At 45.5% G+C, this 26,608-nt stretch overlaps 1 protein-coding gene across 3 annotated transcripts in view; it reads left to right on the forward strand.

The window, feature by feature from the left end:
- Window positions 1-26,608, forward strand: part of SPG21 (SPG21 abhydrolase domain containing, maspardin) — a 374,771-nt gene that overhangs the window by 31,322 nt on the left and 316,841 nt on the right. For 2 of the 3 annotated variants that reach the window (XM_086958046.1, XM_086958045.1), the window contains exon 2: window positions 13,004-13,097. In XM_086958046.1, the coding sequence (XP_086814172.1) occupies window positions 13,035-13,097 (63 nt within the window). In that variant the 5' untranslated portion in view covers window positions 13,004-13,034. Of the gene's footprint in view, window positions 1-9,874; window positions 9,968-10,106; window positions 10,196-13,003; window positions 13,098-26,608 lie in introns of those variants that run through there. The other variant, XM_086958047.1, reaches the window with a different exon arrangement.

Here is a 26,608-nt window from a genome sequence, read left to right on the forward strand (position 1 = left end):
ACGAAGAGTGTTGTAGATTCTACCGCTTTCGTCTGTGAATGGTGTATTAAACACAACATGTGATTGTTTCGACTTACTTTTTGTCGATAATGACAGGGTCGATTCTCTACTTATTTTGGTGACTTTTTTTAATGCTTTGTCCAGGATATCAGAGGGGTATCCCCTCTGTTGGAAACGTGCTGTAGTCTCATTAATATTAGTAAGAAATGTATCTGGGGTGCTACAGTTACGTCGCATCCTAATCATCTCCCCGTAGGGGATGTTGTTAATAACATGCCGTGGATGTGCGCTGGCATAGTGTAAGGTACTGTTGCAACTGGTGGCTTTCCTGTGGGTCCTGCTGTTGATTTTATTGTTTTCCACAAAAAATGTCACGTCCAGGAAGTCAATCTCTCTACTATTATACTCCATTGTAAAATGTACTTTATAGGGGTTGTGATTGAGATATTCATAATAGGCCAGGAGGTCTGGGGCAGGCCCATTCCATAACATAACGTCATCAATGTACCTGCCCCAGTAGATAATCTGCTCAGACCATCGCGATGCCCAGCGGCCCCAGGCATGCTCCCGCTCGAACCAGCCCATGAATAGGCCGGTGTAAGCGGGAGCAAACCTGGACCCCCATTGCAGTCCCCTGTGTCTGTTGGTACCAGATGGAGTCATATAAAAAAAGTTTTTCGATAGAATGATGTTGGTCATAACGAGGTCTTGATTGAAATGACAAAGGTGCTCCGCTGCTCCCTGTCCTAGATAGAATTCAAGGGCCTTTATACTGGATTCTTTTTTTATACACGTATAAAGGCTGGTTACATCAAGTGTGACAAAAATTAGATTTTCAGCCCAAACAAATTCCTCAAATTTGGCTAATATATCCTTGGTGTCCTTGATATATGCTGGGAGATTCTGCACAAAGGGTTGTATATAAACATCCACATATTCTGATAACCGTTCCGTTGGTGAATTAACACCCGAGATGATAGGGCGGCCAGGTGGAAACAGGCCGCCCTTGTCGATTTTAGGTAGAATGTATATACAAGGGAATGTCGGCTCTATGACCATCAGGTATCTACACTCCTCCTCACTGATTAGTCCTTTCTCACGCCAATCTGTGAGCCTCAAGTTGATATAGGTTCCAAGGGGGGCAATGGGATTCTGAGGAAGTTTGGTGTAGTAGGCTGTATCAGATAATTGCCGTTAAATTTCCATCAGGTAGTCAACCTTCTTCATCAGGACCAGGTTGCGCCCCTTATCTGCCTCACGGATGACAATAGAGTTGTCAGCTTTAAGTTTATTAAGGGCGACCCGTTCTTCCAAAGTGAGATTGTGATGCCGTATATTAGGGCGAATCGGGTGGTCTAGTAAATGGTATAAGCCATGTGTCACTTTCTCTCTAAAAGTATCAATATTGGGGTGAGTTCCTGTCGGTGAAAATTTGGACCTAGGTTTCAGGCCACTATCGATCGTCACATTTTCAACAATTCCCAACTCATCACAGATGAGATCCCTGTCCACAGAGGTTTCAAGTTCAACAGCCATCATTGATTGAATTGCTTTTATTACAGTAGCCGTATGTGTAGAGACAGTATCAACATTACGAGGAGTGGTCATAGTAGGGGGATTTCTAGCAAAGTGATCTTTCAATTTTAGAGTCTGTATAAATTTAAACAGATCTACAAAAACATCAGTATCCCCGCCCACTTGATTAGGACAGAAGCCCAACCCCTTGTTCAATACAGACATCTTATCAGAGAGATTGACAATAATGGACTTTGTACATTCAACAGTATTACAGGTGGTCACATCATTTAGTTCTTCGTTCTGTTCGACCTCGTTCTTTTTGCAACAGTCTCTACACCTTGACCTCTTCCTTTGTTGTCGTTCCTGCCACCTCCTACCCCCCCTTCTGGTTATGAGTCTTTTGGTCTTGCCCCCAACCGCAGCCTCTCCATTTCCAATAAAAAATTATTGGTGTTGGTTCTCACCTCCCCCTCTGCTATTTGAGATGTTGTATCTATTGAGGTGTAGCTAGCTCCTGATGATAAGAACGTTATGCTACTAGCTGAGGTTAATTCCGAGATCTCTTCTCTATGTCGCTTTCCCTCCCCAGTCATCTTGACGTTGTCATATTTATGTGAAAACGTGTATATCCTTCCATCCCTGTAGTCCCTATCGTCACGCTTTATCTTTTTGATTTTTTTATCTCTTAGATATAGTTGATGTTTTTCTAAGATACCTTCTAAGACCGCATAGTTTTTCTTAATTACTTCCTTAAGTGGTGAGCTCTCAATTTCCTTTTCTAGTTCTTCAATCTCCTTTCTCAACTTTTCACCTTTTTTCTCAGCATTGATTATAAGAATCTTCATCATATTATATGAAGCGTTCCTGAGGTTACCCTCCCAGTCTACTAGTTGTTCTGGATCTAAGTCCTCAAACGTGGGGAAAATTAATATTCTCAATCCCCTCGGAATTTTCTCATTTTCGATATATTTCTCTAAGGTGGTCCCATCCCACCATCTTGACATTTCAGTTTTTTTAAGTCTTTCTAATTTTTGGAATTTTGCTTTTAAGCCATCTGTATTGGAAGTAGTGGTTGTGCCAGATTTGGGGTTTGTGGCAAATAGGTCCTGAGCTAACTCCTGGCGCCTATCTTTAAAGACCGACATGTTGATACTCTAGAAAATACCGGAGGTATCACAATATATCCAAAAGTTAAAGTCAAGGTATTAGGCTGGTTAGTGCACACGAAGGGAACAGAAGGACTAAAACACGGCAGACAGTGGAACCTTCTTTGTACATGCACCTAACCAAAATTACCCCAAGAGTAAATTCCCCTTATCCAGTATTGGGGTATCTTTCATAGATTCACATGCCTGAATCATTCCCCGTCGTCGAGGCGGGAGTCCCACGGTAAATTATATATATATATAGCAGTGCCTAAAACCATTAGTAGTAGGCTAAGAAAGGATATAGGCCCAACTAGGCCCAAAACTTAGCAGCCTATCTACCTCATTATGTAAAAAGAACTGAAAATGTAGCCTCAGCCAATCAGCTAACCTCACCCTCTAGAACCTTCCCAGCCCAGGCAGCTCTCCTCAGATTTTCACCGCACTTCGTGTGTAAGGGAGTCTCCCTAGTGCCTACTCAGTTTTCTTCAGAAATTTCTTCAATTCTTTCAAGATGTCGGAAAAGAAGGCTTTATTCAAGGCCTGTGCTTCATGCTTCAAGAAGAGAGTTCACGTGGACGACGAGCACTCGGACTGTATTTATTGTTTGCATCCTTCACATGTTGTGAAGGATTGCAGGATATGTCGAACCTTCCCTCCTAAGACCAAAAGGGATAGAGAGGCGAGAGTTCTTTTGTGGCTGAAGTCGTCTGTCAGAGATGACGAGGACAGAGCCTCTACTTCAAGTAAGAGAGCCAGTTCCAAAGAGAGGTGTTCCCCTGAGAGATTGAAAAAATCTAAGTTCTCTCATAAACCCTCTGAATCCACAAGGAGTGCTGCGTCAACAGAGTCTTCTACTGTGAGTACAGTCCGCACTAAAGCTGTCACTTTAGTGTCTTCTCTCACTGTTACCACCTATTCTACGTCTTCTACTTCTTCAAATACTGTTACCACCTCAGCAATTACTTCTCCTGTGATGTCCGTCATGGCCTCTTCTTCTGAGACAAGATCGTCAAAGAAAAGCGCGTCGTCGACGAGTCTACCGTCGACGACCAAATCACCATCTTTGAAGCGCTCGTCATCGCTTCCGTCGACGCTCTCGTCGACGGCTCCTCCGTCGACGAAGACTTCCACTATCCCGTCGACGAAGACCCAGTCGACGAAGATCCCGTCGACGAAGACCCCGTCGACGAAGACCCCGTCGACGAAGGGCCCGTCGACGAAGCGCCCGTCGACGAAGCGCCCGTCGACGAAAGGCTCGTCGACGAAGACCCCGTCGACGACAGGCCCGTCGACGACAAACACGTCGACGAAGATTTCAGCTCCGTCGACGACTAGCTCGACGACGAGGAGTCCTTCGACGGATCCGTCTACTAGGACGCCTTCCAAGAAGTCTTCATCCATGATTACAATACCTGTGACGATACCGTCGACGACTATATCGGCAACTCACACATCGGTTTCACTTTTGCCATCGACAGCAGCGCTGGCATCTTTGAATGTGCCGTCTACGCATTTGTTGCCCACATCTCCGGTTAGGGTGCAGTATACCCATTTTCAGATGAAATCTTTTCAGAGACAGAGTTACTCTCATTTGTCTCCCCTCTTGCCTTCGCATATCTTGGAAAATTACGTGGAAGCAGATTCGGATAATGAAGAGGATGAGGATGATGATGATGATCCTTTTGGAGTGGCCCATCACCCTTCCCAGTTGCACATAAAATATCAAGAGGATGAGGATGATGATGAGGTTCATTACTATCAGGAAAATTTAGCTACTCCTTACCATCAGGAGCAACAACACACAGAAGACACGACTCATCTTCCGTCTGTTCTAGTACAGGATTTGCAGGCCATGCTGGCCGATTATCGTCAGAGGTTTCCACCAACTCTGCCTACTCCAAATACTGTGCCAGAGGACATGCCAGTAAATCCACCGCCACATCCTTCACATTCTCCAAGGCAGGATGTTGACCCCGGGACTGGAGGTCAGGATGTTGACATCTCATCTCCAGATGAGGATGAAAGAGAGGATGGGGAACTTCCGGATTTCACGCCTACGGAACCATGGAATGATTACGTCATTCCTATGCCCTCTCCTAATCTGCCAAAACCTTCAGATTCTCCGCCAGAAGACATAGGAGGTTTTCATAACATCATGCACCGGGCAGCTGCTCGATTTGCAATCACAGTTTCGGTTGAACAAACCGACTGTTTTCTTCATGATTTCAAAGAAGGGTATAGAAGGGTGTCCAGATCTATCCCTATCATTGATTATATCTGGAAAGAAGGGATTGATATTATGAAGACGCCAGCTTCCATCCCGGCGGTTCTTCCAAGAGTCGACAAGAAGTGCCGAGCACCACCGGACACTCCTTCATGTTTGATTGGTCATCCGCGTCCTGACTCAGTGATTTCACAAGCGGCTCAACAACGATCCAAAAATCCGGTTGCACCTCTTTCAACGCCTCCAGACAAAGAGGGCAGGAGATTGGATGCAATTGGAAAAAAGTTCTCGGCTAATGCCGCTGCTACTGTCAAGATTGCTAATTCTTTGGCAATTTTAGCACGGTACGACAGACAAATGTGGTCAGATCTGTCGGAGTTCATCAATTTGGTTCCCGATGACCGTGTTGAAGAGGTCAGGAAGGTTGTCTTGGAAGGCGAGCGGGCAGCTTCTGAAATTATCGATTGCGCCCTCGACGTATCTAATACAGCCTTTAGACAATTGGCCGGAGCGGCAGTTCTCAGACGGCAAGGATGGCTCAAGGCGACTTCTTTCAGACCTGAGGTCCAGACCAAAATACTGGACATGGCCTATAATGGCGAGTTATTGTTTGGCAAGCACATAGATGAAGCATTGCTTGCGATAAAAACGGATACTGATACGGCCAAATCGCTTGGTGCACTACAGTATAAGCGAGGTTTTTTCAGAGGAGCAAGAGGCCGTGGTTTTTCATCAAGAGGACATTATCAAAATCAGCAAAACCGTCAGTATCAACCTCAAAATAAACCGTACTACCAACAGTCCTATCGGCAGTCATCGTCAGCGGGTTTCTCTCGTCAAGGAGGGAAACGACGTTCTAACTACCAGGGACGTGATTCAAATAAACGCCAGTGAGTTTTGCCGGACACCATCCTCCCTTCCCTCCCTCCCTGTGGGCGCCAAGATTTCCGCCTTTTATCAACAGTGGCGGAAGATAACTTCAGATCAGTGGGTTCTGGACATAGTCAAACACGGACACACTCTGGAGTTCTTGCAGAAACCTCCAACATTACCGCCCAGGGGTCCCTCCCCTCCTCGTCTTCATTTGTTATACATGGAAGCCATGAAAATGCTGCACAAAAATGCGATAGAGAAAGTCCCAACATCCCAGAAAAATCAGGGGTTTTATTCTCGCTTCTTCCTTGTGGAAAAGGTTTCAGGAGAGTGGCGTCCAATTCTGGATCTACGAAACTTAAACACATATCTGAAAAAGCAGAGTTTCCGAATGGTGACACTCACGGATGTCCTCAATTGCCTCATGGAGGGAGATTTCATGGCTTCCCTGGATATGGAAGACGCCTACTTCCACATTCCAATTCAACCAAATCACCGCAAGTATCTGAGATTCACAGTGGCTGGTGTCCATTTTCAATTCAAGGTGCTCCCTTTCGGCCTGAAGTCTGCACCAAGAATCTTTACCAAGACTCTAGTCCCAGTTGCAGCTGCGTTGAGGTCACAGGGAATCCAAGTATTCCCGTACCTCGACGATTGGTTAATAAAGAGTCCGACGAGGACTTCGACAAGGCAATCGGTCAAGAGTGCTCTGTCAATGTTCTCGAATCTGGGTTTGACCCTCAACGCCAAAAAATCTCAACTTCAACCCAGACAAATTCTGACGTTCCTGGGAGCAGTACTAGACACTTCTCAGTGCAAGGCTTTCTTAACCCAAATTCGTCAGGACAAGATCACAAGGCTGGCAAGTCAAATACGGTCAAAAAAGTCTCTTTCGGTCCGACAGTTTGTTTCCCTGCTAGGGATGTGTTCCTCCGCACTCCATCTAGTTCCACTGGCTCGACTCAGAATGAGGCCTCTCCAGGAGGAATTGCATCGACAATGGCGGCAGATAGACGGATCTTTCGAGGACCGTATCAAGGTCACGCCCAAGATAAAACAAGCTCTTCTGTGGTGGGCGGCAAAGAACAATTTGTCTCCGGGGCTCACTTTTCTTCAGACTCTACCGGAATTTACTCTAACGACAGATGCCTCCATGGAGGGTTGGGGAGGTCATCTCCAGGACCTTCAGGTGCAGGGACGGTGGTCCCATCAGTACAAGCACAAACACATCAACTGCCTCGAGTTGAGGGCAATTTTCCTGTCCTTGCGAGCTTTCCTGCCAAGAATTGCAGGCTCTGCAGTACTGGTGCGCACGGACAACACCACCAGCATGTTTTACGTAAACAAGCAAGGGGGCACAAAATCTCTGGCCCTGTCTCTTCAAGCGCAGGAAATGTGGGAATGGTTACTCCACCACAAAATTTTCCCTCAGAGCGGAACATGTTCAGGGAATTCAGAATTCTCTGGCCGACGATCTCAGCAGATCGTTCACAGGATGTCACGAGTGGGAACTCGAACAACGCCAAGTGGAAACAATTTTCCAGCTCTGGGGCTCACCAACGCTGGACCTGTTTGCCACGCAGCAGAACAGCAAATGCATATACTTTGCCAGCAGGTTCCATCAGCAAGGATCGAGAGGAAATGCCCTGTTGATGAGGTGGACCGGAATCTTTGCATATGCCTTCCCGCCGATTCCTCTCATCCCAAAGGTTCTACAGAAAATGAAGAGAGAGCGTTGCTCTCTAATCCTAATTGCTCCTCGCTGGCCGAGGCAGTATTGGTTCCAGGAGCTTCTGATACTCTCCCATCAACCTCCACTGCGCCTCAAGCCGACACTTTCAATGCTGACAAGGGAGGAAGGACAAATACTTCATCCAGATCCTCAGTCGCTACACTTGCACGCCTGGCTCCTGATTTCTTAGAGTTTAAGGACCTAGAGATTTCTCCAGACTGTAGAGCTGTTCTATCTCAGGCTCGTGCACAGTCTACCATCAGAACCTATCGCTTCAAATGGAAGAGATTCTGTTTATGGTGCGGAGAGCATGACGTCCATCCACTACAGGCTCCTCCAGAGAAGATTCTGCCTTATCTGCTGTCTCTAGCCAGATCAGGTCTCGCTTTTTCTTCTATCAAAGTTCACCTTGCTGCCATATCCAGATTCAGGAAGAGTTACAACAAACCATCTTTGTGCTCTTCTTCTTTAATTAAACAGTTCCTTAAAGGATTATTTCGAGTTTTCCCTCCAGTGCGGCCTCCTCCTCCTGAGTGGGATCTCAATATTGTGTTATCTCAGTTGCTGAAAAGGCCTTTTGAACCAATTCATAAATCGGAACTTAAATTCTTGACTTGGAAAGTGGCTATTCTGTTAGCCCTCACTTCAACCCGGAGAGTAAGTGAGATACAAGCGTTCACTATATCAGAACCTTTCCTACATTTTTCAAAAGATTGTGTGACACTTAGAACTCATCCTAAGTTTATTCCCAAAGTTCCGACCCAGTTTCACATCAACCAACCGGTGAAACTCAAGACTTTCTTTCCAGACCCCAAGACTCCAGCTGAAAGGATGCTGCATTCCTTGGATGTCCAAAGATGCCTCAAATTCTATTTACAAAAGACAAAAGATTTACGCAAATCTACCCAACTGTTTGTGGCTTATGGACAAGCTACACGTGGTCAGGCAGTGACGAAGGCAACTATAGCCAGATGGCTTTCCTCTGTCATCGTCTTCTGTCATGAGAAAGCGAACAAGCCCCTGACAAGAACGGTTAAGGCGCATTCCACCAGGATGATGTCAGCGTCTACAGCCCTATTTGCAGGGGTGTCCCTGGAAAACATCTGCCGTGCTGCTACATGGAAAAGTGTGCATACTTTTACGAAGCACTATTGCCTGCAGCCGGTACTACATGGAGATACGTCAGTGGGAGAAGCAGTGTTGCAGCATCTTCTTCACTGAGGTCAGCCTTTTATGGTTTTTTCTTTTCTATTGCTACATGTTTACTAATATACTGTTTTAATGTTCTATATATAGATACATGTTATATGAAGGTGTTGTCATGATTTTGCATATGTATTGAGATATGTTATTGCTCTAGTACCTTCCAGGTTGTGTGGGGATATATGGTTTGGATTGTCTCCCACCTTCCTCTACCGACAGTTATGGTTGTTACTGCTTGCTACTCTGATTCAGGCATGTGAATCTATGAAAGATACCCCAATACTGGATAAGAAAACAAGTTACTTACCTGTAACTACAGTTATCCAGTATTGGTATCTTTCATAGATTCACATGCACCCACCCTCCTCCCCGGCTAGGCAGTTCTTATATAGGATACTACTTCTCACTTGTGCTGGGAAAATCTGAGGAGAGCTGCCTGGGCTGGGAAGGTTCTAGAGGGTGAGGTTAGCTGATTGGCTGAGGCTACATTTTCAGTTCTTTTTACATAATGAGGTAGATAGGCTGCTAAGTTTTGGGCCTAGTTGGGCCTATATCCTTTCTTAGCCTACTACTAATGGTTTTAGGCACTGCTATATATATATATAATTTACCGTGGGACTCCCGCCTCGACGACGGGGAATGATTCAGGCATGTGAATCTATGAAAGATACCAATACTGGATAACTGTAGTTACAGGTAAGTAACTTGTTTTCTTATATTCTAAGAGGGGACTTGTGCCCACCCCGATTAACCACCCACCATCAAAGTGATAGTTCTAAATTGAACTTAACATGATTTCATTCATAAGCTCAGGTGCACCACATGTTGAATTTGTGAAAAATCTCTTTCACGAACTTATTACAAAGACAATGCAAATAGTGTCCAATATTTTAGAAAAATCCACTTTATTGTTCCATTTGTACTCAAGAACAGCAGACGCGTTTCGTCCCTCACGGGACTTCTTCAGGGCTGTGTTATAATAAAACAATAAATTAATTTATCTTTGCAATAATAACATTAGCATATAGATGGGACCCATGTTCACTAATAATATGAATGTGGGACCTATCCTTATCATGCCATGATATCTAGAGATCCTGGGACCGGAATCTATAGTTGGCCCAGTGATATATATACACCTATTTATATATTGTTCTTTTTTGATATTTTTCACAGTCTTTACTACAGCCTTCTCTCCAATTACCCTGACCAGGGATCCTGTCTCCTTCGAAAAAGTGAATAGATAAACTTCACTACATATATTTAAATGTGAGTCACTTCTTTTGTCTTTTTGTGACAACTTTCTATCTTGGTTATCTTTAGAAATGGGAGGGGAGACTCATCAGGTCATTGAGGACATATGCGAAACTTCGGTTGGTTTCTTACACATTCCTTTGTTTTGATATAGATTTATACGGACGATATCACTCTCAGCAGCTATTCCAACATCTATTCGCCATTCATTACCGGCTGATTTACCCACAATTATCTTTCACGGTAGGTCCCATTGTCATCCATACCTTTCTCGCGTTACGTAGTGCTGCCATGCAATGTTTTTTAGCGCTTACCCTCCTCCTTGTTGATAACAAAGGTGTAGGCCGATGATATTTCTGATTGTGACTCTTCTTTGAGTATCATACAAATGCTTTCTTTCTGGATATGATCTATCCCATTGTACATGGTCTAATTAGGAATGAAATGAGAATAATTCAACTGTATGTATTGCTTTTTAAAAATATTGTACTGGATTTGGGGAGGCTGTGGTTCAATGGCCTGGTATCAAAAGCGCCAAATGTATATTCTGATAGAATTGAACTCTTGTAACACCAGTAAACCCTGTTTTTAATTTGTGACTATTATTGTTCGGCTGAGCATATTAATGGGTCATGATTTTAATTGTATGTTTGTATGTTTTTGTTTTATTATAATACAGCCCTGAAGAAGTCCCGTGAGGGACGAAACACGTCTGCTGTTCTTGAGTACAAATGGAACAATAAAGTGGATTTTTCTAAAATATTGGACACTATTTGCATTGTCTTTGTAATAAGTTTGTGAAAGAGATTTTTCACCAATGCAACATGTGGTTCATGAATGAAACCATTTAGACACAGTGGTGGACCCATCCTCCAGTGTTGAAATCTGGTCCTCTGTCTCATCAAGCTGAGCCTGATGGTGATCAAGGTGCTCTCCCATGCCTTCCAATCTGCCCACCAGTGCGTCAAAGCTGGTGTCCATAGCCCTGAACCCCACTCAGATATCTGCCAACAAACCTTCCGTGGTCAGACTGCGCAACCTTTGAGGGTCCCCCCATCCCCTCCACCATTCTAACAGGCATTGCAGCTTCGTACCGCTTTGCTGCGAACTCAAACGGTAATTTCTGTTGTTTGGGGTCTTTGCGGACCATTCTGTTGAAGAGGCAGGAATGATTAGGAGTGGGGCCACAGTAAGCAAATGCGGAACACACCATAGCCTGCAGGTCCGTGCCAGGTTTCCAATGCTTATGGACCAGGTAAGACATGTAGTAATATTAAAGCCCCCTGGTGTTTAGTGGTGGTATGCCTTATAGTTGGCGCCACAACAATCCACCTGGACTGGCCCACCAGGGCAGTGAACGGGTCCCCAGGTCACGGCCTACTAGGGACCAGTCCGATCCTAATGCCTCATGTTGGTTTTAGCTGACGCTCCCACTGGTTGCCTCTACGTGGGAGTGGGGGAGGGTTCAGGGCCATCACCCACTGTTGCCTCGGCCACACAATGGCAATGGACTGATGTGAAGGCCTGAACAGCCCAATGCAGGTCAATCAGACGATACGCGCCCGCGGCCTGAGTCAGCCACCGCAAGTGGCAGCGCTGCTGCATCTCCATGCAGGCTGGCGCCAGCAGTCAGGTGAGCAATGGCCGGCCGCCCCACACAACAGGATATGGGTTGGGGGCTGCGGCTCAGGAGCGGCGGTGAGAACTTGTGCGCAACGGTGGGACCCTGCAGGTCTTGTCAGACCTACTTTCAAGCCTGCCCGCGGCCCTTGTTGCCCCTGGGCTTCCGAGGAAAGGCCGGGCCCTTACCGCATGCAAGGCTGATCTTGCTCATGTCTAACTTCCCCAGTGACCACTTCAGGCAAGGCGCATGTCCACTGCACCATTGGGAAGGTGAAAATGATTGTAGGTGATGTATATAGTCCCCAATACTGCAGTTATCCAGTTATTTTGGGGATGAGCTGGTGTTACTTCAATGCCGTGCAGCCATCTTGGTAGCCGGCTCGGCCGTGCCCCCTGTAAATGAGAACGAGCATAACATCAGACTCTGAAAATGGATTTAGTTATCCATCAGACTCCGGAAAAATGGATTTAGTGATTCCTGCAACTTCTGCCAAGTGCAATCCTCCTAAGCTTTTATCTCAGTCAGCATTGTATTCACACATTGGGAGCACTGACAGTGGTGTCCCTAGGTTTTTACTTGTATCCCCTTTTCCTGATCAGGCATTATACTTTGTACCACCACCAGAATTCAATATCCGATTTTCACTAAATACATTCCAACGTGCCTGCCAATTAAGCATACTGCACTTATATTTAAACTAGCAATTTTACACTGTGAAGTGTGTGTCTCCCTTTAATCCCAAGGCATTAGTATCGTACGAAGAAGCTGGATGTCTTATCATACCTTTTATTTATTCAACCTATGTCTGTTTTAGTAATCTTATTTAAGTTTGTAAGTACCTATGATCCGATATATCTAGAAATTAAGAGACTTGCTTCAAATGAAAATGCCTGGGTGACAGGAATTTCTAGGTGTCGACATAAATATCTTGCAGTACGATTTCACAAAAAATACTAAATCGGATTGGCCGCTATGGATCATTGCCATGTAGCCTCTGCTGCGTATCCTGGCAGTGGCATATATGGTAAATATTGAAGGCAGGCATCAGATTTCTGGGTATCACATCTCTGCCTTGGACCTAAGGGCGGGCACGGTTTTATAGGATATTTTAAAAATGTTTTTTTGGCTGTTTAAATACGGGGGGCTATCGGCGACCAGAGGAGCACACTGCTGCAACCGTATAAGCCGTGCAGGCCTTTGTAGTAAAACAACTTTGCAGCAAAGCATGTTCTTGATAATCTAGAACTCGTTGTGAAAAACCGTGAGATCGGTAATACTGATTCGCAGAGGCGGAGAGAGGAAACCCTTGCGGTCAGGATTGTTGTGATGCAAGACTCGTGTGTTGGTATCACAAGGCTGCAGTGCAGGCAGCCTTTTATTGGGCGGCTCATTCTGCGTGGTCTCATGCTTCACGTCTTTACTTACAGGCTCCGCTGGCTTCCCTTCACGCCGGACATCATGGGGGAGATCAAAGTTTCTCCGGATTACAACTGGTTCAGAAGCACGGTTCCGCTTAAAAAGGTAGGAGTTTCTCGTCTCGTTTAAACCATTACATTGTCAGAGTTTCCGAGATATTCGTAGTTGTTGTTTAATCAGCTTTAAGAAACTTAAATGAGGCGAGGCTGGTTTTGTCCACTATCTGTGTTAAGATCTGTATTACTCCTTTTCCATCTATGTGAAGGGATTTTTTCAGGTGACTTGTTTGCATGTTTTGACGAGGCTGAGTGGGAAACTAATCGTTTTTCTTTCATTACCGAAGCAACCTTTCAAATATGTGTTCCTGCTAGCCACGTGAGTTGGAAATTACATAAAACATGCTATTTCTGTGAGAAGGGCGGTGGTTAAGCTTTGACTCTAGATTTCTTCTCCATGGTTTCTTACAACATTTAACAGTAGCAGAGAGTAGCCAACCCATCTGGGCTGTATCCGTGACCCCTTGCTTTCGCATAAAGATTACCCCTGTCTGCCCTTTAGGTTTTAGGGGAGGAGGACCGAACACACCACTGAGGAACATACTTCTGTGTTTGAAAAACTGCGTGCTTTTTTATGGTTTTAAAGGAACCGGCTTTTATTTCTCAAGAAACAAAGCACCCACAGCCTCCTCTGTTTACAAACGTCCTCATGTTGAAGTGGAAGGTCTCTGCCCGCCCTTCCCACTGCTGCCTCTTCCACATAAACACATAATAATTTTCTATTACTTCCATCCCAGAGCAACCTGCCAGTTTGTTCTCACTCGGGGAACGATAGCACACAACCAGGATTGAATTTCAGGCTTAATACAGTAAAACAAATAATCCGTTTAATAATCAGTATACCAACACCTCCCCCCCACCCCCCCCCCCCCCCCCCACCACCACCACCCCGCCTGACCATAGGACTGATAGTCGTCGTAACTAATCCCTAGCTGTCTAAAATGTTGTTTTTCTGATACTGTTCCTAATGAATTCAGCACGTCTTCATCTGTTAGGCTACATATGTAATGCTCACCCTCTAATGTAAATGGCCCAAAGAAATGCATGTTGATATCGATTACCCTGTCATCTACAGCACTTCATAAAGCACTCTTAACTTTGAGTCTTATCACCACGACCTCCCCCACACTTATAACCGACCACAAATACAGTATAATATACACACATGGGAGTGAAGCAAAGATACTTTCTGTGTGGGGTTGTGCAAGATCTTCCGAAAGCTGCATTCACATCCATGAAGTAAAGGTACCATGTTATTTCTCCTTACAAAAGAATCGATTCCCACCAGCCAGCAGCCTCTTCTTATAGTCCAGTGGTGGAAAGAGAAGAAAGCCAGCTTCAGCTGTGGGGGGTGGTGGGTAGGGTTTTCTTTGGAGAAACCTACTGACAATTTGAGTCTTGTGGTCTGTCGGTCAGCATTGCTGAGGCCATTCCAAAAAGACACAGATTCAACCAAAGTTAAATGAAGGCTTTGTAGACCCAGCTTATGTCCCCTTCTGAAGAAGCCTGAAGCGAATTCCAGGAAAATGTTGAGACGTCTGGCCATAGCACACTTAGGCAGGCGTTGTTGTGCAGCAGCTAAAAACATTTTTGTAATCTAGTCTATAGACACCCTATATCCAACCAAGGCTTGTTTTCACTATCTACATAGCATTTAATCAGTTGTGTTCTCCTGTTAGATGGTATGAAAGGAGAGATGGGTGGTGCTATCCTACTGCTGATCATATTAGACTTGGGGAGTGTTCAATATAGTCAGTCATCCATGCCATTTGATAAATTAGAGTACAATATCTGAACATGCTACAGGTCTCATTCCATTCTTTCTGTCATGTCAGCAGGACATTTGCTTCCCTCCATTTGGATCTAATTTTCTGAGATAGAGTGGGAGGTCGAATTGTCTCTGCACATTTACTTGAATATACTTCTTCTCCGCGTCCTATTTTTTCACTGTGATTTATCCATATTCTTTTTTCCATTGTCATGTTTTCATGGTACCATGGCTGCGTTGTCTTCCCTGCACTTCTTGTTTTCTGTGTCATGGAGCATAGCTATTTGTTTACCGATGTTGGTTTACTTCCGTTCTATGATCACTGATTAAAAGCTGAACTTTGGAGTTTCGTTCCTACAGCTGTTGTTTCTCTCTGTAATTTCTTGTTGCCAGTTATTTCTACCTCCAATTCCTCGTTTTTTCAGTTTTTGACTGTAAAGTTCTTCATCACTCCTTGGTGAAGCAGCTCTATAGATGAACTTTAAATACTGTATGCTTCCAAGCTACTTTTTATGGTTTGGCTTGACAGCGCAACAGTCACCAGACAATTATGTGAGACTCACCGGGACAAGAGTCAAACCTATTTGCATTTCCAGTGCTCGTATCCTCTGTTTATTAATACTTACTTCATTCTACTCCCCATTTGTCAGTTATCTATATATGTTCCCCATCAGCATCCTGATTCAGCCACCCCCTCCTTATACTTGCCCTCCACCAACCTGATCACCATTTCCAGTTGATAATCACTCCTCTGCCACTCTGTTTCTGGCAATGCAACTGCCATCACCTTTCTCTTTAATACTCCAATTCTCCTGCCCCCTCAATGTTCCCCCTCCCGGATTCTTCATCTTTATGGAGCTCTTCAAATTGCTATTGGTTGTTTCTGGCAATGCAACTGCCATCACCTTTCTCTTTAATCTTCCAATTCTCCTGCCCCCTCAATGTTCCCCCTCCCGGATTCTTCATCTTTATGGAGCTCTTCAAATTGCTATTGGTGCCTCCACCTCCTGTTCGCCCTCATATCAAGTGAACACAGAAAAGGTGTTTTGCACTAGCTCTCCAAAGAATTAACCCTATAAACTGTCTTCCCTCCCCATAATGTGCTTCATGCTATCTGCCCGAACGCTCTTCTGGATCTATTGTTTTACCAGTTAGCTTTTCTTGCCATCCTCTTCCACCTCGATATCATCTCTCCTTCACTCTGGAGCTTATTACCAGAAAGGTTGAGGTCTTTACCAAGAAAGTCCATACCATGGAGGAAATTCTACACCTCCTTGCCCCATTTTTGTACCAGCAAATTCTCCCTGCAGTCCTTGGCATTCTCCCCCTGCCACAACACTAACCCCTGTGAACTCTCCTCCAACCCCTACTACTTGTGCTGCTTACTCCCACACCATTCATGTGTTGTATTGCCTTAGAAAGCCTAGTTTCCTTTCTGGAAGACGCTGACCTGCAAATCTATTCAAGACGGTTGTCTGTAAGAACACTTTCCTATTCATTCTGCTTCTCCCACCATCATATGTGCGCTCCTTGACTATAGATCTAAAAATTCAAACTTCACTAACCTCTCGATCTTAGTTAGCTGTGATGGAGGTTATCTATTGGTGACTAAAAACTGACTTAACCACGCCTTAACTATTCCTGTTAACCTCTCTTCTAAACACCCTTCCCCCACCTCCTCTATATACATCATCAATAAACGAGATAACCATAGAAAAACTGGGATGGTGTCGCTATCATGCATAAAAGTAGTCTATCCTGTTTGCGCGCTCATGCACAATTCTTACACTCCTTGTAGCTGATTTTTTATTGCAAACGGAGTCTTTTTACTATTTTCAGAACAAACTGTAAATAGCTGGTGAGACTGCTTACTTAATTCTACTCAATGTCTGTATATTTGAAATATATCTAGTGAGCACTTTCTAGTTTGCTTTAAAACAATTCGAAGAGCATAGGTAAAGTGCCCTGTCACTCAGTGTATGCCACAGTTCTGTGGTTCTTCTCGATGCAAAATACCTAGTACACTTCCTTGCACTCCGAGTCAACGATCATTGAGAAAATCCTTAAACTTTTCTATGCATAATGCATTTGGCATCGTTTTTAAATATATCAACAGCAGTACTGACAAAAAGTTAGTGTTGAATACCCTCCTCCGGTATTATTGTTTATGTGCACATTGTTGAATCCATTTTCTACATCTTATTTCAACAATAGTTCTTTTCCTGGTTTAGAATTCTTAATCCAAGTGTCTTTAAAACAAATCCTTAAAAATAATCCCAATGCATTTTATGCACCAATAGCGCTTCATTAGGGTAATAAATCTTTGCAAATGGAAAACTATTATGAATTAGGCCAATCTCTTAGACTGAAACAGTTAAAGTTGTTTATAAGGAAGGATCATGTAAATACAATGAAAGAGAAATTGAAATCCTCACTTCACCACATCAACAGACAGATTTAGCAAAACCACCTCAAATGCAAACCAAACCTGGTTTGGCTACAATCTTCTCTTGCTTAAGTCGTTTATAAAAATGAACGGTTATCTTCACGAAAGTGCTTGACTTTTGCTTGACTTCAATCTTAACCTCAAAAGTCACATCTGAACTATGAGTAAGTCCGTCACTTTCAGTCTCAACAAATGCAAAAAGTTAAAACGTACTCTTTCCTTCCTGGATTTGGAGATGGCCTTTGAGCCTTTGGTTGACTCCCATCTTAATTTTTACTCCTCCCACCATACTGGTGTACTGAAAAACAAACTAGCCACGCTTCGAGCAGTCCTAGATGTTGCTGCCATGCTTCTCATAAACATTAAAAAAGAAGTAACATAAAACATCTGGTCCTGCTTAAATGGTTTCCAGTCAAAGCACCATGTTACACCATGAGAACTGCTTGCCATCCAATGTTCAGAACCGTCAAACTCCAACATAACTCTCCAAAAAACATTCCTTTTCTAGAGACTCCCTGTTGCAAAAACAGAAGGTCCACATTTCAGGAGAAAGTCCATGCTTTCCAGAACATTTCCTGGCAATGCTCTCAAAGTTAAGGACGTACCATAAGGCGATACGTACCACTCGTGCATCCTTTTATGCTAAGGAAATCAACATAAGTGCCAACCCCACCAAAACCATTTTTAAGCTAGTACAAAATCTCCAAAATAGCTCTAACCCAGCTCCATGCATTACTTCCTCACAACAATGTGATGACCTCGCTACTTTCTTTATAGAAAAAGTGAGAAATCTACAACACCTTTCCACAGGATTTCCCTGAACTCCTCAACCCTCTTAACCTTTCGGCCGACAAACCTAGCCTGTCACTTATACCTAGTATAACCCATGACGACCTAGCCAAACTATGCACACAGGTTAAGTCCGGTTCTCCTACAGATCCTATGAGACCTGCCAAATTTCTAGAATCCCTTGATTTTTTTCCTCCCTCCCTTGGCCACTCTGCTCAATCTCTCTTTCCCCTCGGCGGTGGTTCCCACCTGCTGGAAGCAAGCATGGGTCTCTCCAATTATCAAAAAGCCTACGTTAGACCGCACAAAGCCAGAAAATTTTAGACCTATTTAGCTGTTTCCATGGGCATCGAAACTGGCAGAAGCCCACGTGAACAAAGTATTGTCCCACTACATGGTCCAAAATAAAATCTTGGACCCATCCCAGAATGGCTTCAGGCCAGGATTCCGTACTGAATCCGCCCTGCTGACTACCATTGAACACCTCCGGAACATACTGGACGCCAGTCAAAGTGCTGCGCTGATTCTACTTGACCTCAGCGCGGCCTTTGATACGGTCTCCCATAATATCCTGTTAAAACGTCTCGAGGCTATAGGGATCTGCGATCTTGCCCTTGAGTGATTTCGGTCCTTCCTGGAGGATAGATCCTTCCGGGTCTCAGCCCCCCCATTTATTTCTCAGCCCCATTCCATCGAACAAGGAGTTCCTCAGGGATCGGCGCTTAGCCCATCCCTTTTTAATCTCTATGTCCAGCCTCTCGCTGAAGTGGCAAAAGAGTGGGACCTTACGCTGGTGTCGTACGCTGACGACACGCAGCTGGTCATCACTCTAACTGAGGGCCCCTCAATTTCAGCTGCAAAATTTAGGGATGGCTTAGCGGCAGTTGCGCAATGGATGACACGTAACTGCCTACAATTGAACGCTGGGAAAACAGAGGTGCTGCTCCTGGGAAAAAATCCCTGCTACTGGAGTGAACATTGGTGTCCGTCCCTGCTTGGCCCCATTCCTTCGCCCAAAACTGTGGTGAAGAATTTGGGTGTCTGGCTGGACTCCTCCCTCAATTTCCAGACCCACACAAAGAAAGTGGCAGCTACTTGTGTGGGTCTGCTGAGGAGCCTTTATCCGATACTTGGCTTCTTCGACCCCAAAACGCGCCAACTGATAGTTCAATCAATCATCCTGGCTCGATTGGATTATGCCAATGTTCTGTTCTTAGGCGTCAATAAAGCAGAGATGGCACGGCTGCAACGGGTACAAAACTCTGCAGCTAGGGCTGTGGTGGGCCTTCCCTGCAGGTGCTCTGCTAGAACTACCATCCAGAAGCTACACTGGCTGCGTATTGAGTCTCGAGTTCGATTCAAGACTCTCACCACCGCCTTTAAAATTCTCAGATCAGACTGTCCTGGACTCCTACGCCCACTCCTGGTACCCTACTCCCCCCCCAGCGAGACCTACGCTCCTTAGGACAACACCTTGTGGTTGTCCCTCGGACCAGGCTCAGCAGAATGGGTGGCCGCTCTTTCAAGGTTTTGGGGACGAAACTTTGGAACTCCTTGCCACTTCACATCCGCTCCATGACAAACCTGATGGCCTTTCGCAAGGCAATCAAAACATATCTGTTTTCCCTGATATAATCTTCCTGTTGTCACACTCCCTCTCTTCCCTCCCCTCAGGTTTCTGTTATGGTTCAGCGCCGGGACGCCTCGTTGCTGGGGCAGCTGTTTTGCGCTTAAAAAAAAAAAAAAAATGAAATAACCTTATTCCTCGCTTTAATAAAGCCTCTTCAATCCAGAACTCCAAATCCAGATATCACTTATCAGCCTTAACCGCATATAGTCTGTGGCACCTACCCTCCGTTTTGCTCCTACCTGCCTCTCATTGAGGCCACACAAATGGGTAAGCAACAAGTGTGGTCTGGTACTGACCACACCTGGGCTACACTGATGAGCTCCGAATCTGTAACCCTGTTGGAGGAATGCATGTGAGCTGCTCTTCATGTGAGCATATACCCCCTACTTCTACCCTCACCTTCCTGTGTCCTGGTAAATGACAAAAGTCCAATCTAATCCGTGACCTTGTATGCCCTTGTCCACCATTCACTCTTTGGGAGACTTTTTGTCTCCATAATTTCACTGGCCATTCTTCTATGTATTCCTTGTCTTGGGTTGACCAGATGTGCTAGATTTTTAGATGTGTCCCATCGTCCTCTTACTTTGATCCCAGTTTTGAGAGAAGGGGTGGGAGGAGCATGCACACTATGTGTGCTCTCTTTCATGAGATGATTCGGCGGTATGTAAAACAGCTGCTGCTCTGTATTGCTTCACTCCAAACGTGGTATCTCACAGCATGAGTGCTTTGCAAATTCCAGGTTTAAAGTTGCTAATAATGACCCGGATCCTGCAGCATTTTCTATGTTAGAAGGCATTCAAGCGGGAGCCAAATAAGTTTCTGAATTGGAGACTTGCCTTCCTCTATTAAGCAAATTAAATTGTCCTGATGTTGGTGCGGTTTGCATGCTGGAGCAAACACTTAAGCCACTAAAAATCATAAATTATGCACATTTCATGTGAATGGGGTAGATTGCTTTTCATTCCCTTATTTATTTGCTGCAAAACTTTCTATCGGAGCTTCGTTTATCATTGGATTCTTTTAGTGGGTTTTTTTTGCATTTCATTACTGTTATCCTTATTATAATTATTATCAAACCTGGTTGGATCCCTCACCAGCCTCCTTTACCCCTTTCCCCATGTTCTATATTGCAAGACACAACATGACAAACTGACTCGGAGGCAGAATCGCTATCTTCTTCAAATAATCCATCCAATGTTCCATCACCTTGGAAAGCATCACCAGCAACATGGAGCATTTGATATTCAAATTCTTCTGCACAAACCACATCTTGCATGACACTCTTATCTATCCCCACAACGTGTGATGCACCAGCTGTGGCAGCACCCTTGCTGTCTTTATTGCCCCCTCCCCACCTTCCTCCCTGCCGATCCTTGACTTAATCGTCCTCTGCAACCCTACCTACCACCTGGAGGACCCCCGACCCAACATCCTCAGGGACCTGTCCAACGTCTGACTCACCCGGGGAGTGAAAGGCCCCACACTTGCCGACAGACACTTATCGGACCACATCTTCAATGGCATAACAGTAGAAAAGCCCACACCGATCACCTGGTCCACCCACACCATCATCACCTTCAGTATACTCCTCCCACACCATCGCCAAATCTTCCCAACGGGACTGCAACAAGACCCCAGAATTGTCCTGGTCTTCCAAACTTCTACACCAATAGCTTCAACCGGAACCTCCCTGGATCCATCTCCAGCTTCAACACCTGGTTCACCGCCTGCGCTAACACCGTGGCCACTCTGAAAGTCCTGAAAACCAGACCGCAAGCAAGCAGCTTGAATGCAGATGGAGGCAGTCTGGATCACACAGACAGTCCTCCCGAATCCTCCCTTAAACGCTACCATCAGCAAATCAGAGCCACAAAACACTCCATGCTGACCGACCGCATCAAAAGATCACTAACTGCGTCAAGGAAGCGAGCGCCACCATCGTAACTCCCTCACAGGAACTTTGCACCCAACTGTCCCTATTCTTCAGCAACCAGATTATCAAGATCAACTGAAACTTTGAGCCCCAACCGGACCCGTCAACACTCCCAACCCTCCGGCCCATCTGGAATCGCCACCCTGATCACCAGCCCCACCATCGCTATTCAAGAAATCACAAGGACAACACAGTCCATACATTCCAGAGTATTCTGGAATCCCTCCCCTCCCCATGTCTTCCACAAATCACTGGACCCCATCAGCACAGTGCGCACCTCGATCCTAAATGACTCCTTCCATCTCACCCACCTACCCAGATCCCTGGAAAAATGCTACAGTACTCCCTCTTCTCAATTATCCAGGGGCAGGCCTAAAGATGGCTAGCCACCTACTGGCCTATCGCCCTTCTACCTTACCCTGCAAAAGTAAAAACTTTTTTAAAAAAAAGGTAAACGCCTAGTCACCCACTTAAACAACCACCACCTTGATACCACTCACTCCCAATTCAGGCCCATCCACAGTGCAGAGACCCACCCTCATCACTGCCATAGATGTCACCCATATGATCATGGACAGAGATGACCCCTTGGCCCTCCTCCTACTCCACCTTTCCACAGCCTTCAACACTATTTCCCACTCCATCCTTATCCAACAACTGCACAAAGCCGGCATCCAAATACCTGCAATTTGCTGGATTTGCTTCTACCTGACAAGCTGCACCCAGTTGGTCAACCTGGCCCTCTTCACCCCGTACGCCGTCTGTACGGGTCCAGAAACATGTCTGGTGGTGGCAGCTAGTGAGCAGCCACTCAGCCTGGACACTAGTGTTAGGTCCTTTTGTAGGGGGCATCTCTTTAGATGCCCTCTCAGTGCATTTTTCATTAAATCCCACACTGGCCTCAGTGTAGTTTTAATGTGCTGAGAAGTTTGATACCAACATTCCCAGTTTTCAGTAAAGCCATTATGATGATGTGGCATTTGTAATGACAAACTCCCAGCACCATATACTCCTAATGGCATATCCTCTTAATGGCATTACTGCACTTACAATGTCTAAGAAATAGCTTAGACACTGTAGGGGTACTGGGCTCATGCATCTGTGCACTCTCCACTGATATAGTGCGCCCAGCTATAGGGGTGACTGATCTAAGCCAGGGCAGTGGGTTATAGGCTTGGCACACAGGGATGCGTGCCATGTTGACTCTTCACTTTGTTCTACTACAGAACACTCAGCCTGCAATGGCAGTGTGTGTGTGTGTGTTTGTGTGTAAAGGGCACAGGGCCTCTAAGGGTGGCACAATAAGTGCTGCTGCCCTTAGAGGCCTTCCCTGGCCATAGTGACCTTGGTACCATTTACAAGGGACCAACCTGTGGTCAAAGAGTGCCATTTGGGTTATGTTTTTAATGCAGTTTAGGGAAAACATAGGAAATGTATACCGGTTTGGCAGGAACCCAGGGCACACTCACTTAAAGTACATCAGCAGTTTAGCAAAAAGTGGGGGCAACCATGCCAAAAGAGGGCACTTTCTTACAACAACCAACTTACTATGACCAGCCAAGTGAACTAAGTTGCTGTCTTCTGCTTCCACATACTCAAGATGCTAAAGAAGACCTACAAATGGCTCCCCACCAACATTGACAGAACTGTCACCCACCCAAGGCTCATTACCAGCTACCTGAACTGTGGCAACGCACTGTTTGCCCGAATCAAAGCACAGCTGATCAGAAGACTTCCGGCCATACAAAACTCTGCATCAGGGTCACCCTCAACCTCCCATCTTGCACTCACATTACCCCGCACCTCAAAGAGCTCCGTTGAGTCCTTATTGACTAGCAAGCACTCTTCAGACTACTCCCATACAGATACAAAGCCTTAAACAACATTGCCTGATGTACCTCAACAACTGCATAAACTTCCACAAACCTACCAAACACCTCGGCTCAGCTGGATTCCTACTCGCACACTACCCTATTGCATATGCAGAACCAGATCTGGTGGTTGTGCCATCCCCTACCTTGCTACTAAACACAGACAAAACAGAAGGAGACCTACTCCTTCACATCAGAGCTGCCTCCTCAGTTCTTGAATTCTGCAAGAATCTGAAATCTTAGCTCTTCACCTAACCCTGGCCCGGCCCATTCAGCTGTTGCTTCAATTCCAGGATATGCTGCCAGGTGAGTCGTATCTTATACACAGAACTTTTTCAAACGTGTTTTTATTGGCATTTAATTTCTCATTTGACAAATGTATCAGCTCTTCTCAGTACATGGTATACACTTCTCAATATAACATGTCATTACAGTAATCTTTTTATGAGACAAGTGATACATAGGTTGACAGTACACTGAAGAGAATCGAGCGCTTCCTGCACTTGTGGTGTACGCTAATGGAGGTAAAGATTCTTTACATGGAGTAGCGGTATCCTCGGCTTTGATTTGATGTCGGGCCAACCCTGCCATTCTTATGCATTGAGCCTCTTAAGCTGCCGAACTTGAAAACCCCAAACTAACTGGTCCACCCCCACCCTCCCCCTAAAGAGTGGGGAGAAAAACAAAAAACAATGGTGGTGGTAGCAAAATGTTGTGTTCACTGGCCATGTAGCATAAGGAGTGACTATGGGTGTTTTACCGGGCTCCAGGCCCCAACCAAACCTCCACCGAGGGGGTACGGGGGGGGGGCCTTTTCCTCTCTGGAAATACCTGTCTCAGGGACATCGTTGTCTAAAACTGGAAAAAATGCATGGCCCGAAGGAAGGGTGGGCAAACCGTTAAGGGGAGGCCCTGCGTAAGAAATGTGACTAATGGACCTCATTCGTATTAAAAAAAATTGTAGTCCATGAAAATGTCTGCCATCCTCTCCATGCTTAGAATTTTCCAGAGGCGTTAGTGCCATTGAGACAGCTCGAGTGCCGCTTTCTTCTTCCATGCCACAGCAATTGCGGTTTTAGCAGCACCTATACAAGCCCACATAATGGCTCTGTCCGCTTTAGTTTGGTGTTCCAGCTCTGGGTCTTTTATACCCAAGAGGATCCCTTCCATCGAAGTCAAAACGGGGTAGCCCATCATGTTTTTCATGTGTGCCAGAATTTCCTCCCAAAATGTTTTGATTGTGGAGCAGTCCCACCAAAAAATGTTGGAAGTCTCCAAGAATGCCCCACCGCCTCCAATACTGATCCGAGGTGTCTGGGAATATCTTTTTGAGTTTTGTGGGGTACATATGCCAGTCAAAAAGTTTTAAAACAGGCTTCCCTCAAGTCTAGGGAGTGATTGTTCTTGGTGATGTCTGTCCACAGTCGCTTCCACTCCTTGTCGGAGATTTCCCTCTTTGTCATACGTTCCCAGAGATTCATATATCTGGGTCTCAGTGAGTGTGTTGTAGAGAGCAGTAAGCTGTATAAGAAGGAGCTTACTCCCCTCGTGGAGCCCACCCGCTGCACAAAGTTTTCTATTAGTGTTCGTTCTCGTGTTGCTGCCTCTTGACCTGTGGGTGAAGGGCCCAGTGCTTGAGTTGGAGATAGTGGAAGTGCTCGTTATGGGATAGTTAAAACTCCCTTTGGCAGCTTTCAAATATGAGTATATCATAGTTGTGAAATAGTTCTGAAAGCATGAAGCAACCCCCCTTCCTCCATGCGTCAAACGGGCCCTCGTGGAGCGCAGGGGGGAATTCCGGGTTATGATGAATCGTAATTTAGGGTGACAGAAATGTGGTCCATTTGTTTCCCCGAGATACCTCGTTCCACGCCATAAGAGTGGTTCGGGTAGGAGTGCTAATATAGGAGTTTGTGGGTCTATCCTTCTTAGGTTTCCATATGAGATACCATATTCTTCCCACTATCGCCCTGTCCATATGCAACCAGTGCTTATCTGATTCCCTCTTGGACCATTCCGTCACAATCCTCAATTGGGCCGCTTTGTAGTATAAGTTAAAATTGGGGAGAGCCACTCCTTCCTCGCTTTTCGTGCATCTCAGGGTATGGAAGGGAAGGCGAGCCCTGCTGTTCTGCCAGATATATCGAGTGGTCAGGGAACGTAGTCTGGGCTGAAGATCCCTACCTAGGTCAATTGGTAGCGCCTGGAACAAATATAAAAATTTCGGCAGCTCTGTCATTTTTATCGCCTTTATGCGTCTTAGCCAAGAGCTATAAAGTGGTTTCCAGTGTTTGAGATCTGGCTGGAGTTGGAGCAAGAGAGGCGGGTAGTTGGCCCTCTAGTGGCCCTCTGGTCGTGGTGTTAGTTGTATGCCCAGGGACTGGAGCGAGCGTTTGACCCACTGAAAGGGGCTCGGCTCACGAAAGCGCTTAGCCTCATCTTCTGTTACCGTAAGATTTAGTATAGATGATTTGTTGAGGTTATCTCTGAAACCCTCCACCTCTTCAAACTTGCTTAGTTCCCCCTGCAAGGACTGTAGCGACTGGTCCGGGGCGGTGAACGTCATCAGGATGTCATCTGCAAACAATGAGATGTTATGCTCCTCTCCCCTGAAGCTAATGCCCCTTATCTCTGAGAAAGCCGGGATCCGCTGGCCAGTGCCTCTATACTTGGAGCAAATAGCAGGGGCGACAGTGGGCAGTCCTGCCTTGTCCCTCTGTCAAGCGGGAATGGGTCTGAGATGGTCCCATTACCCTGCACTCCAGATCGTGGCTGTGCATAGTTGGCCTTGATCATGTCTATGAATTTCTTCCCGAACCCAAAGTTTTCAAGTGTGAGGAATAGGAATGACCAATCCACCCTGTCAAAAGCCTTTTCGGCCCACAAGTATCGCCGGGATCTTATGTTTAGTTACTTTTTTAATCCGATGTAATGTCCTGCAGATATTGTCGTGGGTCTGTTTACCTTTTAGGAAGCCTAATTGATCCTGGTGGATTAGATCTGGCATCAAGTCTTCTAGCCTTATAGCAGAGTATAGTTAGGCGTCTAGATTCAAGAACGCAATTGGCCTATATGAGGCGCAGTGTTGTGTGTTTTTCCCCGGCTTGGGGTTCATCGTTATCA

Source organism: Lissotriton vulgaris, chromosome 2_1 (assembly GCF_964263255.1).
Source record: "Lissotriton vulgaris chromosome 2_1, aLisVul1.2, whole genome shotgun sequence".
Classification (NCBI taxonomy): Eukaryota; Metazoa; Chordata; class Amphibia; order Caudata; family Salamandridae; genus Lissotriton; species Lissotriton vulgaris.